The 20,268-nt window shown below is 41.3% G+C and overlaps 1 protein-coding gene across 1 annotated transcript in view; it reads left to right on the top strand.

The window, feature by feature from the left end:
* LOC124803084 (ATPase family AAA domain-containing protein 2-like) overlaps positions 1-20,268 on the top strand; it is a 238,536-nt gene that overhangs the window by 115,821 nt on the left and 102,447 nt on the right. Inside the window, exons 14-15 of the mRNA XM_047264216.1 lie at positions 240-417; positions 6,577-6,762. Coding sequence (XP_047120172.1) covers positions 240-417; positions 6,577-6,762 — 364 coding nt within the window. The remainder of the gene's footprint in view (positions 1-239; positions 418-6,576; positions 6,763-20,268) is intronic.

Consider the following 20,268-nt stretch of genomic DNA (forward strand, 5'->3'; position numbering starts at 1 on the left):
AAAATAATCTTGTTTAGCAGACACTGTCATGTGAATTCATGTAGTTTGGTTGGACATTAATTAATCTGTTTGAAGAACTTTTCAAGCTTAAATAGATTTAAAATTCAGAGAGTATTGTTGTTGATTGAAGTAGCCAATGCATTTTACTATTATTTCACATTTTGGTAACTAGTAGTCATCAGTTTTCTTGATATGTGGTGACATTAAATGAAAACAGTGTTTGACTGTTGTCCTACCAGCACTGGTGGCATCCATCGGCCTCAACTGCTGCTTGTAGGGGATTCTGCAGCACATGGTCAGACAACCCATCTTGGTCCAGCCTTGTTGCATCACATGGAACATTTGCCAGTACACACACTTGATCTGGCTAAGCTCTTCGGTGTGTCAGGATGCACTCCAGAGGAGGCATGTATTCAGGTAACTGTCACACAAGCTGATATTCAATATATTGGTAGTTAATTTTCACTCATTGTAAAAATGCATGGCAATGCACAATTTTATTGGAACTTTTATACCAAGAAACCTACAAGAAGTTGCTCGCACAAGGCCAACCATTTCACTTGTATTTTCTGAGAAACAATAGCTCCTTTACCTGTAATTTCACATTTTGGGGATATGGCCATTTATGTAACATATTTTGCGACTCACTGACTAGCTCATCAAAACCTATAAGGTACTTCCTATCCACGTAGAATCATGAAATTTGGCAAGAAGCAAGGTTTCACAGTACATGCAATGGAAAAAACAGAAAACTCATTAATTTGTAATTATCAACAATCTAGAAAAAGACTGATTGCTACTTACCGTAAAGATGACACTTTAAATTGCGGACAGGTACAATTAAAAGATACTTACACATACGTATTCAACCACAGCCATCAGCAGAAAAAGGAGGAGAAAGAAACAAACGCCATTCATTCACACAAGCAAACATTGCAGACAAAACATTTAAACTTTCAGCCAAAAGGCCTTCTTTGGAAACAGACCCCCCCCCCCCCCCACACACACACACACACACACACACACACACACACACACACACCAGCTGCTGTGGCTGGAGTGCCAGATATAATATCTGCTCGTGACACTAATAAAAACATCACCTTTCTTCAAAAGCAGAAGAGGCTAGATTATTAAACATTCTAGAAGAAAACCAAAACGGCCTTGCTGTGCTGGTACTGCGAACGGCTGAAAGCAAGGGGAAACTACGGCTGTAATTTTTCCCAAGGGCATGCAGCTTTACTGTATGATTAAATGATGATGGCGTCCTCTTGGGTAAAATATTCCGGAGGTAAAAAAGTCCCCCATTCGGATCTCCGGGCGGGGACTACTCAAGAGGGTGTCGTTACCAGGAGAAAGAAAACTGGCGTTCTACGGATCGGAGCGTGGAATGTCAGGTCCCTTAATCGGGCAGGTAGGTTAGAAAATTTGAAAAGGGAAATGGATAGGCTAAAGTTAGATATAGTGGGAATTAGTGAAGTTCGGTGGCAGGAGGAACAATACTTCTGGTCAGGTGACTACAGGGTTATAAACGCAAAGTCAAATAGGGGTAATGCAGGAGTAGGTTTAATAATGAATAGGAAAATAGGAACGCGGGTAAGCTACTACAAACAGCTTAGTGAACGCATTATTGTGGACAAGATAGATACGAAGCCCACACCTACTACAGTAGTACAAGTTTATATGCCAACTAGCTCTGCAGATGACGAAGAAATTGAAGAAATATATGATGAAATAAAAGAAATTATTCAGATAGTGAAGGGAGACGAAAATTTAATAGTCATGGGTGACTGGAATTCGAGTGTAGGAAAAGGGAGAGAAGGAAATGTAGTAGGTGAATATAGATTAGGGCTAAGAAATGAAAGAGGAAGCCGCCTGGTAGAATTTTGCACAGCGCACAACTTAATCATAGCTAACACTTGGTTCAAGAATCATAAAAGAAGGTTGCATACATTAAAGAACCCTGGAGGTACTGACAGGTTTCAGATAGATTATATAATGGTAAGACAGAGATTTAGGAACCAGGTTTTAAATTGTAAGACATTTCCAGGGCAGATGTGGACTCTGACCACAATCTATTGCTTATAAACTGTAGATTAAAACTGAAGAAACTGCAAAAAGGTGGGAATTTAAGGAGATGGGACCTGGATAAACTGAAAGAACCAAAGGTTGTACAGAGTTTCAGGGAGAGCATAAGGGAACAATTGACAGGAATGGGGGAAAGAAATACAGTAGAAGAAGAATGGGTAGCTTTGAGGGATGAAGTAGTGAAGGCAGCAGAGGATCAGGTAGGTAAAAAGACAAGGGCTAGTAGAAATCCTTGGGTAACAGAAGAAATACTGAATTTAATTGATGAGAGGAGAAAATATAAAAATGCAGTAAATGAAATACAAACGTCTCAAAAATGAGATCGACAGGAAGTGCAAAATGGCTAAGCAGGGATGGCTAGAGGACAAATGTAAGGATGTAGAGGCTTATCTCACTAGGGTAAGATAGATACCGCCTACAGGAAAATTAAAGAGACCTTTGGAGATAAGAGAACCACTTGTACGAACATCAAGAGCTGTGATGGAAACCCAGTTCTAAGCAAAGAAGGGAAAGCAGAAAGGTGGAAGGAGTATATAGAGGGTCTATACAAGGGTGATGTACTTGAGGACAATATTATGGAAATGGAAGAGGATGTAGATGAAGATGAAATGGGAGATAAGATACTGCGTAAAGAGTTTGACAGAGCACTGAAAGACCCGAGTTGAAACAAGGCCCTAGGACTAGACAACATTCCCTTAGAACAACTGACGGCCTTGGGAGAGCCATTCCTGAGAAAACTATACTATCTGGTGAGCAAGATGTATGAAACAGGCGAAATACCCTCAGACTTCAAGAAGAATATAATAATTCCAATCCCAAAGAAAGCAGGTGTTGACAGATGTGAGAATTACCGAACAATCAGTTTAATAAGCCACAGCTGCAAAATACTAACACGAATTCTTTGCAGACAAATGGAAAAACTAGTAGAAGCGGACCTCGGGGAAGATCAGTTTGAATTCCGTAGAAATACTGGAACATGTGAGGCAATACTGACCTTACGACTTATCTTAGAAGAAAGATTAAGGAAAGGCAAACCAACGTTTCTAGCATTTGTAGACTTAGAGAAAGCTTTTGACAATGTTGACTGGAATACTCTCATTCAAATTCTAAAGGTGGCAGGGGTAAAATACAGGGAGCGAAAGGCTATTTACAATTTGTACAGAAACCAGATAGCAGTTATAAGAGTCGAGGGACATGAAAGGGAAGCAGTGATTTGGAAGTGAGTAAGACAGCGTTGTAGCCTCTCCCCGATGTTATTCAATCTGTATATTGAGCAAGCAGTAAAGGAAACAAAAGAAAAATTCGGAGTAGGTATTAAAATCCATGGAGAAGAAATAAAAACTTTGAGGTTCGCCGATGACATTGTAATTCTGTCAGAGACAGCAAAGGACTTGGAACGGAATGGATGGTGTCTTGAAGGGAGGATATAAGATGAACATCAACAAAAGCAAAACAAGGATAATGGAATGTAGTCAAATTAAATCGGGTGATGTTGAGGGTATTAGATTAGGAAATGAGACACTTAAAGTAGTAAACGAGTTTTGCTATTTGGGGCGCAAAATAACTGATGATAGTCGAAGTAGCGAGGATATAAAATGTAGACTGGCAATGGCAAGGAAAGCGTTTCTGAAGAAGAGAAATTTGTTAACATCGAGTATAGATTTAAGTGTGAGGAAGTCATTTCTGAAAGTATTTGTATGGAGTGTAGCCATGTATGGAAGTGAAACATGGACGGTAAAAAGTTTGGACAAGAAGAGAATAGAAGCTTTCGAAATGTGGTGCTACAGAAGAATGCTGAAGATTAGATGGGTAGATCACATAACTAATGAGGAGGTACTGAATAGGATTGGGGAGAAGAGGAGTCTGTGGCACAACTTGACCAGAAGAAGGGATCGGTTGGTAGGACATGTTCTGAGGCATCAAGGCATCACCAATTTAGTATTGGAGGGCAGCGTGGAGGGTAAAAATCGTAGAGGGAGACCAAGAGATGAATACACTAAGCAGATTCAGAAGGATGTAGGTTGCAGTAGGTACTGGGAGATGAAGCAGCTTGCACAGGGTAGAATAGCATGGAGAGCTGCATCAAACCAGTCTCAGGACTGAAGACCACAACAACAGAAGAAATTTAATTCTACACCCACACAATAAAATACTTGGACAACATACTTAATGAACAAACAGAATTATGGATGGGATAAGATGTATATACAAAATTTCTGCAGCATTTTAACTGAATAAGTTTGGTCTGGAGTGTCTCCATATCCTGCATGTAAAAAGGTCTAAATTGACATGGTCTGTTGGGTTATTTTGCAATTTCATACTTTTTGTACATTCTATCCACATATAACAATTGTCCAGACATTGCTTTTTACATATACGAATGTGTGTCACAGATGCGTATAAGTGTGATCTTAGAAATAAGAGACAGGTAGTATAGACCCTTTGACGTGTCAGTTCCATGTTTATGTTAAATGATGGTAATGTCAGATGTATAAAGAATTGTCACCACCTAAGATTTGACAGCATTAACATAAATGACAATTGTACTGTGAGAAAGGCCACATTTCGTATCCTATCTTATTAAGATAGACAGGGTGTATATGCCCCGAGGTAACTGGGAAATCCGGCAAAAAATGTGGGAATTTTTTAGAACTCTGGGAATTCTTCATTGTTTCAATTTTTAGTTAAATTTTTGCACTTTTTATTGGTAAGAACTTACACTAACAATGAATTTTGCTTTAGCCTTCTGCAGCAGAATAATACTGCAGCAATAAAACATAAATGAGAGAATAACATCAAAATAAAACTTTAGTTGCAAAACAGCAATGCACCATTTACAACAACAAAACACAGTGCACACAGAAGTGTCTGCCAACAGCAAAACTTTCCAAAGGCTTTAGGACGAATGCTATATAATACTTTGTAACAACAAACAGCTTTCAGTAAGCATGACATCACAACTGTTTACATTTCTAGCAGATCATGGGAAAATATTGCAGATGTTGCTTTGAGAAGCGTTACTTTCATCAGCCACTGAGAAAAATTTCATACCCTGAAGGTCAGACACTTACGTCATTGTTTGAAATTTTACTGACTTATTTGTGTTTGATTTCTTAAAGGGTAACATTCGCTTAAAACGACCAATATTATATGTGAAAGCTTGGCTATTCTTGTAGCTGTGCTGTATTTGGTGGAATTCGTATTTATACTTACTTAATATGGAGATATACAGTGTACATGTTGCCACGTTTTTTACTGGGTATTGTTTCCTAAAGCGCCGAGAAGTTCTACACTGCTGTATAAAACCTTCACCATTCAAAGGACTGGTAGCTTGTAGCTCTGAGGGGAAAGTATATTGTCACTTAGCACGGAAAAAAATGTACATTCACTTGGGAAAAAAGTATATTTTTAACCAAAAATCCAGGAACTTGGCCCGCTCCCCCTCCGCACATACGCGCTGGTAGACACGGTTGAAATTGAATTCTAGGTATCGCACAGTTGTTAGCTTCCTAGGTGCCTATCAAGCTGAACATGCATGTCATTGACATAGATATAAATAATGCAAGTAGAGTTATGTTTCTCCTATTATATGTACAGTTGTCACAGTGTGGAATTTATGTTCATACAGTTGTTTGTTCCTCTGTTCAGATGTCACTGACATTGGGCTACACAGTCGAACACTGGTTTTGCTAATAAAAATTTAGAAGCTGTCCTTTAACAAAATTAATATCTAAAAGCTACAGAGCACCAGACGTTCAAGATTTTAATATTGTCTTCAACAATCAGACGCTAGAGTGCCAGAGCTTGCAGAATTTGGCATAACGCACACATTGCCAAACATCAGCAGACTTTACTCACTGACCAAACCTGAGAGTTTCTGAATTTCAGAGCTCATGTCAGCATGGCCAGTTCCAGTTCATTATTGTTTCTTGGCTGTCAGTTTTTGTGACAACCATAATACATTTAATCCAGAGAATAGGAAGCTGATTGGCCTCATTGTCTGCGAGGTGGGTTGGTGAATAGGCAGTCCGTATTTGTTCATCACAGTCACCATCTGGATGGTGACTTTTGGGTTCCCTTGATTCTCACTTAGTTATAATTTAGGACTCTCCCTTGTCAGTTAATAGTAGTTGTTATTTGCGGCTGTACTAGTGCTAATGTGAAACACCAGAAGTAACTATTTCATATCAACTTGTTTTATTCTAGTAATAGTGTTAATCTGAATAATTCCAGTAGTTGTCATATAACAACTTGTTATTCATTTGACAAACTTTTTCATGTATTCATTAAACATGTAGTGTTATTCGAGGCACAAACAGTTGTTTGGCTCATCTCTTCTAGCTGCAAAGTGACTGATAACAACTCAGTCACAAAATTGTTAGCAGTGCGATATCCAGGGCAAGTGCTTTTGTTGGCCTTTGCAAGAAAAAGCCTTGACATTAACTGTAAATACTTGTGAGTGCTGATGTTTCATCTTGCTTTTCACAGGTTTTCCAGGAAGCTCGCCGAAATACTCCGTCCGTCATATATGTACCTGGAATATCTCAGTGGTGGTCTCTTGTTGCTGAAACTCTGCAGGCTGTATTTTTATCAAATTTGCGTTTGCTTAATCCAAGCATTCCAATTTTATTGCTTGCTACATCAGATGTACCATATAAAAATTTACCACATCAGGTTTGTATTATTTTGTTAGCACAGGATTTTTGTGTGTAAAGTACACTTTGTTATAATAACTTTTTAGTCATATATATGTCATGCCAAATTATAGCTCACAGCTCTCCAAGCTGAAATCACCAGACATGAACTGGGCACACCAAACACAACCCTTTTGTTCTTGAATAACATATCTGCCTTTAATTCTGCTGAAAAGAAATTCAATGTCCATAAACTTATAATTAGGTCCATCTATCAACCACTAGACATACCCCCAGATGTTAAACTAAAACTTCAAACAGAACTTCAACTGATTAGTACATATTTTCCACAATCATTGGTCGAGACACTGATCACTAAGCAATCAAGGGGGATAAATACAGTTTTGTAAGTGGTGGACATCCTGTGAAACAGTAGTGAATGATTTCTCTGGGAACTGTTTGGAACAGATAGTTTAGAAGCCCACTCGTGACTGAAATATATTAGACCTAATGGCAAGAAATACACCTGCCTTCTTTGAGGACAGCCTCACTGAAACTGGTGCCAGGATCTTGAGGCAATTGTAACAGTTACTTTTGAATACATTGTGGGAGTGAACAGTGATCAATGTGTTACAAATATTTACTATCAAAAACAGTCTTGATCACAATTGATTTATTACGGTGGCTGGTTTCGACCACTACTGTGGTCGTCTTCAGACCAATGAGTAAGAACCTCCTCCTGGTGGTAAACCACTACTCAGTTTAGTAGTGATTTACCGCCAGAAGGAGGTTCTTAGTCATTGGTCTGAAGATGACCACAGTAGTGGTCGAAACAGATTACCGTAATAAATAAATTGTGATCAAGACTGTTTTTGGTACTAAAAAAAAAAAATAACAGTGATTAATAAAGTACTAAGTGCAGCTGAAACGTAGTAGGGTTCACAGGTTCAGTAATGTGGAAAAGAGGGCATTAGTTTCATATCTCGAGGAAAAACTCAAAACGTAGGACTTGGCATCAGCAAGTAGAACTTCTGTTACTCAAATTTAGAAAAATAAATAACCAAGAACTGTGTAAATATGTATGTAGTATAACTGATCGTGATGGGTGGACCCTCCATTTTATATGCTCCCTGTGGACACAGTACTATAAAAAAAATGCAACTAGAGCACTACAGTTGTAAAACAATGTGTTGGGCTGGAGATAGAGAGACACTTTATGAAACTTGTTTGTATGTCAGTAAGGCAATCTGTGAAGCCTTCAACAATTAATGTACCAGAGTCTTATTCACAGACTTCATAAGAAACCCAAAGAAATTTTGGCCATATGTAAAGGCTATCACTGGTACTAAAGTCAGTGACCAGACACTCGTAGATGATGAGGGAACTGAAACTATGTGTAGAAAAACAAGAGCAGAAGTGCTTAACTCAGTCTTCAAATATTCCTTTACAAAGAAGGACCCAGGAGGACAGCCCATTTTCATTCTTGCAGCTCTACAAAGATGACAGATGGATACAAGTGTCAGCATTGTCAAAGTATTGTTAAATCAGTAAAAATGAACCATGCCCCAGGGCATGGTGGTATCCATATCAGATTCTACACATAATTTGCTGCCAAGATAACCCCCTTGAACAAAAATCTGTGCCCATTGAAAGCACATGTCAACCCATGTACAAGAAAGATAATAGAAATGATGCTCAAAACTATTGTTCAATATATTTGATATCTGTCTCAGAGTGAGCCCCATGCCAACAACCATGGATCTGTCATATGAAACTGAACTTGTGCTTTTCTCTGAAGTGACATCCTGAAAGACATGGTTCGTGGCAGTCAAGTAGATGCAATATTTGGCTTTTCAAAAGTATTTGACTAAGTACTGTAACAAGAGTTATTAATTAAAGTACGATCTCATGGGATATCAAATAAAAATTTGTGGGTGTGTTTGAGGGTTCCTTGGTTGGTAGGATGCAGAAGCATGTTATCTTGGATTGTAGGCAACAGATGCAGAAGTAATTTGAGGCATGCCCCAGGGAAGTGTGTTTGGGTTCTTGCTGCTTATCTTGGACATTAATGATGTAGCAGAATATGTTAATAACTAGCTTGCACCTGCTGCTTCTAAACTTTTCATGCCAATTAAGACCATAGAGGCATTGTCTTTTCTGAATGTACTTCTGACCATAAAGCAGCTCTGGTAACAGGAGTGAAAGGTTTTTAATCACCACGCCTGTTGTGTTCTTGTGGTGATTCCTGTAGAAACTCTCATCCCTTAACATATATTTATATATTTCTTTGTATCTAACTGAGAAGTGAAATATCATTTTCCAGAGATTTAGCTTTAACTTTTTTTTAAATATAACAAAATATTTTCTTAAAAATTTTCATCCTCTGTTTCACTTCCTTAGAGTTTGAATTTCTAAAAACAATGAAACGTAATCCCCCCCCTCTAACAGAGAAGCCAAAACAAATTTTTGTAGATGTAGCTTCAAAAATGCTTTCATAATGAAATAATTGCATAAAAACTTTCATCTGCTATTTCACTCACTTAGAGGGTTGATTTTTCCAAAACACTGAAACACGTATTTTTTTTAATTTCCAATCAAGAAGCCAAATACCAATTTTCCTAAATATAGCCTTAAAAATTCTTTAGTTCTTTAATAATGATTTATTTTCAAAAAACTTTCATCTGCTATTTAGCCTCTTTAGTGGCTGAATTACCAAAAATGCTGAAGCATGTAATATTTTTTATTCCTGGCTGAGAAAAGAAGCAACATTCTTTGTAACTGTAGCTTCCAATTTGCCTTTACAGCAGCATATTTTTAAAAAGCCTTCCAACCCCTATTTCACCCCCTTAGGAATGAAATTTCGAACACTTTCTACTTAAACAGGACTCCGGATTGTGGACGTGATACTGTTAATGGCGACGGCAAAGAGGGTGACACTTAAAACGCTTCCCTGAGGAACACCATTCTCCTGCACGTACAAATCAGATAGCACATTACCAACCCGATATCGAAAGAGGCGGCGGGAAAGAAAGGACCGAATGAAGATGGGGAGATGGCCACGAAAGCCCCACTGATGGAGTTGATTGAGGATAAGGCGGCGCCAAGTAGTGTCATACGCCTTATTAATGTCAAAGAATACACCTAGACAATGCTGGTTACGTAAGAAGGCCTGCTGGATGACCGCCTCAAGCAGGGTCAAGTTGTCTATAGTTGAACGACGTCTCCGAAAGCCACACTGAGAGTGGCTAAGGAGCTGCCTGGTCTCGAGCAGCCAAACCAGGCGACGGTTGACCATGCGTTCCAATGTCTTCCCGACACAGCTCGTCAAAGCAATACTCCGATAACTACTGGGATGCATTCGGTCCTTTCCCGGTTTGAGGAGGGGAACCAAAATCGCCTCCCTCCACGAGTCAGGGAACGTGCCGGATGACCATATCATATTAAAACAATTCAGGAGTACTTCCTTGGATGGCAGCAACAAGTGCTGCAGCATGCTGTACAGGATTTGATCAGCACCTGGCGCAGTATCATGAGCCACAGACAGCGCCGAATCCAGTTCCCACATTGTGAAGGGGCAGTTGTAGGGTTCAGAATTTGGAGACCGGAAGTCCAAGTGATCCCTCTCGATAGCAGTGCGGTAGCGGCAGAAATCTGGATCACAGTTCATAGTGGCAGTGTGGAGCGTGTGGCACCCCAACTCCAGGGTTTTACCCGCCTGCCTCCCTGGTTGCTCCAGAGGCCCAGCGTCCTTTTAGACTTGTCAGAGTACCGGAGGAGCTGCACTCCTGCGTTTGTTTTTACCTCCTTATTTTACGATATTTTAAACCAGCATCCTGACCATGTACCAGTATTTACGGATGGCTCTAAACAGGGGGACTCTGTAGGTTGTGCTGTGGTTTTCCCTGATCGAGTCATCAAATTACGGCTTCCTGCAGCGTTTACCATCTTTGATGCCGAATTGTTTGCGATCTTGCGGGCATTGGAGCAGATGAGATGTGTTCCCAGTCTTAAGTTTCTCATCTGTTCTGACTCTCTGAGTGCCCTTCAGACCATGCAACACTTGTACCCAGCGGATACGGTCGTCCAGAACATCCATGATGCCCTACTCCACCTGCAACGGCAGGGGAAGGAGGTTTCTTTCTGCTGGGTGCCGGGGCACGTGGGTATTAGGGGAAACGAACTGGCGGATGTGGCTGCCAAAGATGCATGTTCCCTCCCTCACGTTGTTGAATGTGCCGTCCCCCTCCATGCTGTTACCTCCCTTTTGCGTTCTCGTGTTATGCGTCAATGGGAAGAGGAGTGGCTGGCAGTCGGTGAAAATAAGCTGCGTCTGGTCAAGGCCACCACGCGGCCATGGCGTACATCCTACCAGTCATGCAGGCGGGATGAGGTTCTCCTCACCCGCCTCCGCATCGGGCACAGTCCCTTAACGCACGGTTTTTTACTCCGGCGGGAGGACCCCCCAATCTGTAGTGTTTGTGGCGACCTGATAACTGTGCGCCACATTTTACTTGACTGTCCTTTATTCTCTGACCAGAGGGCGGTGGTTTCCTTGCCACCGGATTTGCGCTCTATTTTGCAAGACGACGCAACGACTGTGGTTAAGGTCTTACGGTTTTGTGTCCTGTCCAATTTGTTGCCTCGGATTTTAGGGAGAGGATTTTAATGTGCTGCTGGGTGACTGGTTCACCCAGGTTTTAGGTAAGAGGTCCGCCAGTCACGATTACCTACTTGTTTCCCTTCAATTTCTGTTCTCTTTTCCTTGTGTTTCCTTTCCTTTTTAGTGCGTTTCTTCTCCTCTTGTTTTGCCTCTGTATGTGAGGATTTGTAACTGCGTCAGGTCTGTGTCTTTTAGCCGTTCTCCTTGTTCGCTGTCCGTCTTCGTCTCTTCTCCGCATGTGTTCCTGTTTCTATGCGTTTGGGCGCTGATGACCACGCTGTTTAGCGCCCGAAAACCTCAACCCACACACACACACACACTCTACTTAAACAGTGCCTACAGTGTGAGATTTACACACTCTTCAAATTTCAAGTTTCTGTCTTCAGCGGTTTGGGCTGGGCAATGATGAATCAGTGAATCAGTCTGGCTCTACTTCACCCCCATAGGTGTCTAATTTTCAGAAACAATGAAACATGTAAGTTTTCATTTCTGACTGAGAAGCCAAATTTTTGAAGGTATAGCTTCAAAAATGCTATCACAGTGAAATACTTTCATAAAACGTTTTACTCCCTTAGGGATTGAATTTCAAAAAACAGTGAAACATGTATTTTTTTATTTCTAACCAAGAAGCCAAATTTTTTAGTTTTAAAAATGCTTTACTATGAAATATTTTCATAAAACCTTTCATTCCCTATTTCACCACCTTAGGGATGCCGAAATACCCTTTTTTTTTGCCAAGAAACCAGATACGAATTTTTGTAGTTCTAGTTTCAAAATTCCTTAACAGCGATATATTTCCACACAGCCTTTTATCCCGTTTCACCACCTAAGGAAGGGACTATCGAAAGATCCTTTCTTAAATGATTTCGGCAGTATAAGATAATACCCTGTGCAAAATTCAAGCTTTTATCCTTAGTGGTTTGGGCTGGGTGGTGATGAGTCAGGGACTGAGTCAGTCAGTTGGGATATTGCCTTTTATATGTAGAGATACACCCCCCCCCCTCTTTTTTTTTTTTTTTTTTTTTTTTTTTTTTTTTTTTTTTTTTTTTTTTTTTTTGCAGATGATGCCATTATCTATAATAAAGTAATACCTGAAAATACTGCACAAGTATTCAGGCAGATCTTAATAAGATTTCGAAATGGTGAAATATGTGGAACTTCATGTAGGTGTCCAGAAATGTAAAATTGTGTGTTTCACAAAATTAAAAAATGCAATTTCCTTTGACTACAGTGAGTCAGTTGAAGTTAATTGTAAAAGCTTGTTGTGATATGAAATGGAATGATCACAACAGTTGTATTATATGCAAAGCAGGCGACAGTCTTCGGTTCATTAATAGGATGCTGGGAAAATGCAGTTAGTCTACAAAGAAGATTGCTTACGGAATGCTCATGGGTCCCATAGGAAAAATAATTGATGCGGGATATTGAATGTATACGAAGATGGGCATCATGAATGGTCTGGATTGTTTGGTCCATGGAAGAGAGTTATGGAAATGCTGAAAAACATGAACTGGCCAGCCACTTGATGGAAGACTCGGAACTATTCTGTGAGAGCGTATGATCAAAGTTTCAAGAATCACTATTAACCCAATCACTATTAAATGTCGAGCTGTAGGCGAGTGAAGTTGCTATTGGGCTTAAATCGTATGAAGAGCTCAGATTGCAAATATGCACTTTGCTGTATGAATGTGAGGTTTTCACTTTCTAGCTAATACGCGGCTCTTAAATTAATTCTTAAGTCTGTATCACAAGATCGAGGGGGGAGGGGGGGTGGCTGCACCCACTACAGGACCAACTTTCTACATCTACATTTATACTCCGCAAGCCACCCAACGGTGTGTGGCGGAGGGCACTTTACGTGCCACTGTCATTACCTCCCTTTCCTGTTCCAGTCGCGTATGGTTCGCGGGAAGAACGACTGTCTGAAAGCCTCCGTGCGCGCTCTCATCTCTCTAATTTTACATTCGTGATCTCCTCTGGAGGTATAAGTAGGGGGAAGCAATATATTTGATACCTCATCCAGAAACGCACCCTCTCGAAACCTGGCGAACAAGCTACACCGCGATGCAGAGCACCTCTCTTGCAGAGTCTGCCACTTGAGTTTGCTAAACATCTCCGTAACGCTATCACGGTTACGAAATAACCCTGTGACGAAACGCGCCGCTCTTCTTTGGATCTTCCCTATCTCCTCCGTCAACCCGATCTGGTACGGATCCCACACTGATGAGCAATACTCAAGTATAGGTCGAACGAGTGTTTTGTAAGCCACCTCCTTTGTTGATGGACTACATTTTCTAAGGACTCTCCCAATGAATCTCAACTTGGTACCCGCCTTACCAACAATTAATTTTATATGATCATTCCACTTCAAATCGTTCCGCACGCATACTCCCAGATATTTTACAGAAGTAACTGCTACCAATGTTTGTTCCGCTATCATACAATCACACAATAAAGGATCCTTCTTTCTATGTATTCGCAATACATTACATTTGTTTATGTTATGGGTCAGTTGGCACTCCCTGCACCAAGTGCCTATCCGCTGCAGATCTTCCTGCATTTCGCTACAATTTTCTAATGCTGCAACTTCTCTGTACACTACAGCATCATCCGCGAAAAGCCGCATGGGACGTGCAACACTATCTACTAGGTCATTTATATATATATTGTGAAAAGCAATGGTCCCATAACACTCCCTTGTGGCACGCCAGAGGTTACTTTAACGTCTGTAGACGTCTCTCCATTGATAACAACATGCTGTGTTCTGTTTGCTAAAAACTCTTCAATCCAGCCACACAGCTGGTCTGGTATTAAGTAGGCTCTTACTTTGTTTATCAGGCGACATTGCGGAACTGTATCGAATGCCTTCCGGAAGTAAAGAAAAATAGCATCTACCTGGGATCCTGTATCTAATATTTTCTGGGTCTCATGAACAAATAAAGCGAGTTGGGTTTCACATGATCGCTGTTTCCGGAATCCATGTTGATTCCTACATAGTAGATTCTGGGTTTCCAAAAACGACATGATACTCGAGCAAAAAACATGTTCTAAAATTCTACAACAGGTCGACGTCAGAGATATAGGTCTATAGTTTTGCGCATCTGCTCGACGATGGGAGAATGGCTGTTCAAATTCCCATCTGGCATCCAGGTTTCCATGGTTTCCCTAAATCACTTATTGCTAATGATGGAATGATTACTTTGAAAATTGCACGGCTAATTCCTTCCCCACCATTTCGTAATCCGAACTTGTGCTCCATCTTCAGTGACCTGTTTGTCAACAGTACGTTAAACTGTAACCTCCCTTGTGATAACAAAGATTTTCCCGGCATTATGATTGGTGATATTTTTCTTGGGTATGCAGCAGGATAATGCAGTGATCTTGACACAATATTTCAACAGACCAACTGGCCACCATCAGATGAGTACACTGTTGCACAATGTCACTAGAACCGTGTTTCCAACAGAATCTGCACCTGCACGGCCAGCCCATTACACGTGCGTGAACAACAGCGCTATGAACTAGTAGTGCATCAGAAGAAGAAATAGTCAAAATGAGGTACTGCTAGTAGAACACTAATTAAAAGAACCCACTGGTCAAGATAACTACATTATCCTGCTGCACACCTGAGAAGAGTACCATCTTGAATCTTTCTTCTTTTTTCTTCAAGTACCACCACTGAGAGGCAAATATGTGGGCTCATTTTTCGAAGGGTGTATCCCGAACTGAGAAGAAGAAAATGTCACAAACGGGTGTGCTACACCTGAAAGATGATGTCGGTTCAAAATTTGCATCAGTCACATAAGAGTGGCACTAACAGCACCACTATGACAATGCAAATCAGGTTTTCGTTAAATACGTGCTGTAATAGTCGTGAGTAAACTGTCTTTGAGAATGTATGTGGCAAGTTGATGTTAGTCCAGAATGGCTTTGAGTTGACAAAGACACCATTATTAATACCTCACTGAGTGTGAACGAAGTTGTGTTATAGGGCTACGAGAAGCTGGATGTTCCTTATGCAATATTGCAGAAAGACTTGGCAGGAACATAGCCACTGTACGTGATTGCTGACAGCTCTGGTCACGAGAATGTGCAGTCACAAGAAGACTGGACTCCGGACAGCCACACGGCACTACCGAGAGGGAAGACCACGGTGTTTGGCGTATGGCTCTGGCGCGTGTTACTACATCTGCACCGGCAATTTGAGCAGCAGTTGGTACCACTATGAAATGATGAACTTTTGCAAATTGGTTACTTCGAAGACAGCTCTGAGCCAGACACTCTGTAGCATGCGTTACACTGACCACAAACTGCAGCCATTTTCGATTTCAGTGGTGTCGAGCGAGAGCTCGTTGGAGGGCGGTATGAAGGTCTGTTGTATTTTCTGATGAAAGCTAGTTCTGCCTTGGTGCCAGTGATAGCTGTGTGTGGATTAGGAGGCGGCCAGTTGAGGGCTGCAATCGACCTGCCTGTGTGCTGGGCATACTGGACCTACACCTCGTGCAATTTCGTATGATAGCAGGAGCACTCTCATGGTCATCCCACACACCCTGACCCAAATTTTTACGCCAGTCTTGACCTCTTAGCAACAAATAATCCTGAGCTAATAATGAGCATCAAAATGGATACAGGGATTAGTGAACTGAGGGTTGTTGTAACGAAATTGAATATTGTAACCCCTAAATCCTCCAAAAATAAATGAAAAATATACCTATTCAAAAAAGCAGATAAAAATTCACTTGAGCCTTCCTGAGAGACAGTCTTCACTCCTTCCAAATCAACAATGTAATTGTAGACCAGATGTGGCTTGAATTCAAAGAAATAATGTCGGAAGCAATTTGGAGATTTCTACCAGATAAATTTACAAACGACGGAGCTGATCCTTCTTGGTACACGAAACGGGTCAGAACACTGTTGCAGAACCAACGAAAGGACGCAAAATCTCCAAGATTGGCGATCTTTTACAGAAGCTCAAAATTTAGTGCAGACTTCAATGCAAGATGCTTATAATAGTTTCCACAACAAAACTTTGTCTCGAAATCTGGCAGAAAATCCAAAGCGATTCTGGTCGTATGTGAAGTATGCCGGCAGCGAGACACAGTCGGTGCCTTCTCTGCACAATAGCAATGGAGGTGCTATCGAAGGCAGTGCTGCCAAAGCTGCGTCATTAAACTCAGCCTTCCAAAATTCCTTCACCAAAGAAGATGAAGTAAATATTCTAGAATTTGAATCACAAACAACTGCCGACAGGAGTAACGTAGAAGTAGATATCCTCAGAGCAATAGAACAACTTAAGTCACTTAACAAAAAGAAGTATTCTGGTCCAGATTGTATACTAGCCAGGTTCCTTTCAAAAGTATGCTGATACAACAGTTCCATACTTTTTCAGTCATATATAAACATTCACTCGATGAAAGATCCGTACCCAAAGACTGGAAAGTTGCACAGGGCACATCAATATTCAATAAAGGTAGTAGGAGTAATCCACTAAATTACAGCCCATATCATTAACGTCACTATGGAGCAGAATTTTGGAACATATGTTGTGTTCGAACGTTATGAATTACCTCGAAGAAAACGGTCTATTAACACACAGCCAACACAGATTTAGGAAACATCGCTCTTGTGAAACGAAACTAGCTCTTTACTTGCTCAAAGTGTTCAGTGCTATTGACTCGGGATTTCAAATTGATTCCATATTTCTAGATTTCCAGAAGGCTTTTGACACTGTACCACAAGAGAGGCTTGTAGTGAAATTGCATACTTATGGAACGTCATCTCAGTTATGTGACTGGATTTGTGATTTCCTGTCAGAGAGGTCACAGTTTGTAGTAACTGACGGAAAGTCATCGAGTAATACAGAAGTGAAATATTTCTGGAAAGCTCACAGATGCATCGTTCATTACTTAAATAATGAAACAGTGCACCAGTTGTGTATTTTTCATGCTTAGCATGATGCACTTTGAGACTTTCATATTGTCAAGTGCAAATACTAAGTACAGGGTGTATCAAAAAGAATTATGCAATTTTAAAAAAATCATACTATTATGTTGTTTGGGATATGTGCGTGAACAATGTAGTGTTGGAAAGACCAAACCCTCGAATTTTACATGGTTCCTGCTAGGTAGCAGCAGTGTACGCCCACTTCAGTTTTAGTAAAAATGCTGTCAGGATAATAGAAAGCATTTTGTGTTCTACGTTCTGCGCATATGTTGTGTTCGAACGTTATGAATTACCTCGAAGAAAACGGTCTATTAACACACAGCCAACACAGATTTAGGAAACATCGCTCTTGTGAAACGAAACTAGCTCTTTACTTGCTCAAAGTGTTCAGTGCTATTGACTCGGGATTTCAAATTGATTCCATATTTCTAGATTTCCAGAAGGCTTTTGACACTGTACCACAAGAGAGGTTTGTAGTGAAATTGCATACTTATGGAACATCATCTCAGTTATGTGACTGGATTTGTGATTTCCTGTCAGAGAGGTCACAGTTTGTAGTAATTGACGGAAAGTCATCGAGTAATACAGAAGTGAAATATTTCTGGAAAGCTCACAGATGCATCGTTCATTACTTAAATAATGAAACAGTGCACCAGTTGTGTATTTTTCATGCTTAGCATGATGCACTTTGAGACTTTCATATTGTCAAGTGCAAATACTAAGTACAGGGTGTATCAAAAAGAATTATGCAATTTTTAAAAAATCATACTATTATGTTGTTTGGGATATGTGCGTGAACAATGTAGTGTTGGAAAGACCAAACCCTCGAATTTTACATGGTTCCTGCTAGGTAGCAGCAGTGTACGCCCACTTCAGTTTTAGTAAAAATGCTGTCAGGCTAATAGAAAGCATTTTGTGTTCTACGTTCTGCGCAGTGTGGGTAAGTAATAACTGTTCAGCGTGATTTTTGTACTAGGTATGGTGTGGATCCTCCTACAGCACAGAGCATTAGACAGTGACATAAACAATTCCGAGAAACGTGTTGTTTGTGTAAAGATAAATCGCTGTGTCATCCCCGAGTGTCTGACATAGATGTTGAATGCATCCGCCATAGTTTCAAAAGGAGTCCGCAGAAATCCGTTCACCGTGCAGCTCAAGAGCTCAACATACCCCTGATGTCTGCCTGGTGTGTGTTGCGTCGTACACGTGGAACCAAACAAAATTCAGCTACCGCAAGCTCTTCGTAAGAGTGACGAACAACATCATGTGGAGTTCTGTAATTTCGTTCTTGGGAAGATAAAGGATGACAGTTTTCTTCCACACATATTGTTTAGTGACAAGGCAACATTCCATTTAAATGGAATGGTGAACCGTAATAATGTAAGAATATGGAGTACGGAACAACCACATGTAGTGACTCTGCAAAATTTAATGTGTTTTATGAAGTTTCACAGAAAAAGGTGTAGGGTCCATTTTTCTTTGCCGAGAATACTGTTACAGGGAGCACATATCTTGATATGCTTGAGAACTACTTTCCCCACTGTTGGAGACCGACTTGAAAGACTTCATTTACCAACAGGATGGGGAATCCCACACTGGCATGTGGAAGTGCGGGAATTTTTAAATCAAGGATTACTGAACAATGAATTTGTCGTCTTCAGCTAAACTGGTGGCTGTCCGACCCTTGCTTAACGTGATTCAGAAGAATGAAGACCTTCAGTTGAGCAACAATAACTTTATTGCGAGCGCGTATCTGACGACGCCCGGCATGCATGGACAGATCGGAGCTATAAAATTTGCCTCCGGCCTATACAGAGGATCCTTAATCCTCGGAAACTTCCGTAGTTAGGAGAGAAAACAGTACTCGTCCACACAAGTCAGGAGGCACGGAACTACTCACTAACTCAAAAAACAAGGAATAATAATAATAATAAACAGAACGTATATAAAAGCTAGAAAATACAGCACCTCTAGAGGCTGGGCGCGGAACTACACAAACGTCGCGTAAAGTAATTATGACCGCACCACACTGCACTGACACATGCGCACAGCACACACACACACACACACACACACACACACACACACACACACCGGCGAGCTTGAATTAGCACGCGGCAGCGTCGCTAGAGCAGCCCCCCGGGCGGAAGCGGAGCGTCGGCGTCAAGATACCGCGCCGGAAAGTGCACCCGACATCCAGAACGGGTCATCTTCGTCGGAGGAGGAGGAACAACGTCAGGAGGCGGATGTTGTGCTGCGTTGGGCGGTGGATGTTGAAGAGCCGGCGCCGGAGATGTGGCGTCAGTGTCTGGAATAGCGGTAGGTGGACGCCTACGACGAGGTGCCGCTAGTGGGGTGTCAGGAAAAACATACGCAGGTTTAACCCGATTCAACGCAACAGTTGTGGTTTTGCTGTTCACTAGGATATCCATGGTGTGGGCACTGCGCTGTAGCACTTCATATGGACCAGAATAAGGAGCTTGTAGAGGCGGTTTAACGCCCTCAGTGCGGAGCATGACGTGACGACATTGTTCCAGGTCCTGGTGCACGAAAGTGGGTGGCTTGCCATGACGTGTGGCTTTCGGAGGGCGAATCTTTGATACATGGTCCCTCAATCGTCGCAAGAAATCCGGCTGGCCAGTAGCAACTGTCTCTGTGGCATCAGCGTCTACAAAGTCACCAGGAAGGCGCAGTGTTTCTCCATAAACCAGTTCTGCCGCTGACGACCCCAGGTCTGGTTTGAAAGTCGTCCGTAAGCCTAACAAGACCACTGGTAGTGCGGTTGTCCAGGTTTCTTCGTGGCACATCAGTGCGGCCTTCAAACAACGGTGCCAGCGTTCGATCATTCCGTTGCTTGCTGGGTGATAACTTGTGGTCTTATGGTGGGTGTAACCAAAAAACTTGGCCAGCTGTGAGAACAGGTCTGATTCAAATTGCCGTCCG

Source organism: Schistocerca piceifrons, chromosome 6, assembly GCF_021461385.2.
Source record: "Schistocerca piceifrons isolate TAMUIC-IGC-003096 chromosome 6, iqSchPice1.1, whole genome shotgun sequence".
Classification (NCBI taxonomy): domain Eukaryota; kingdom Metazoa; phylum Arthropoda; class Insecta; order Orthoptera; family Acrididae; genus Schistocerca; species Schistocerca piceifrons.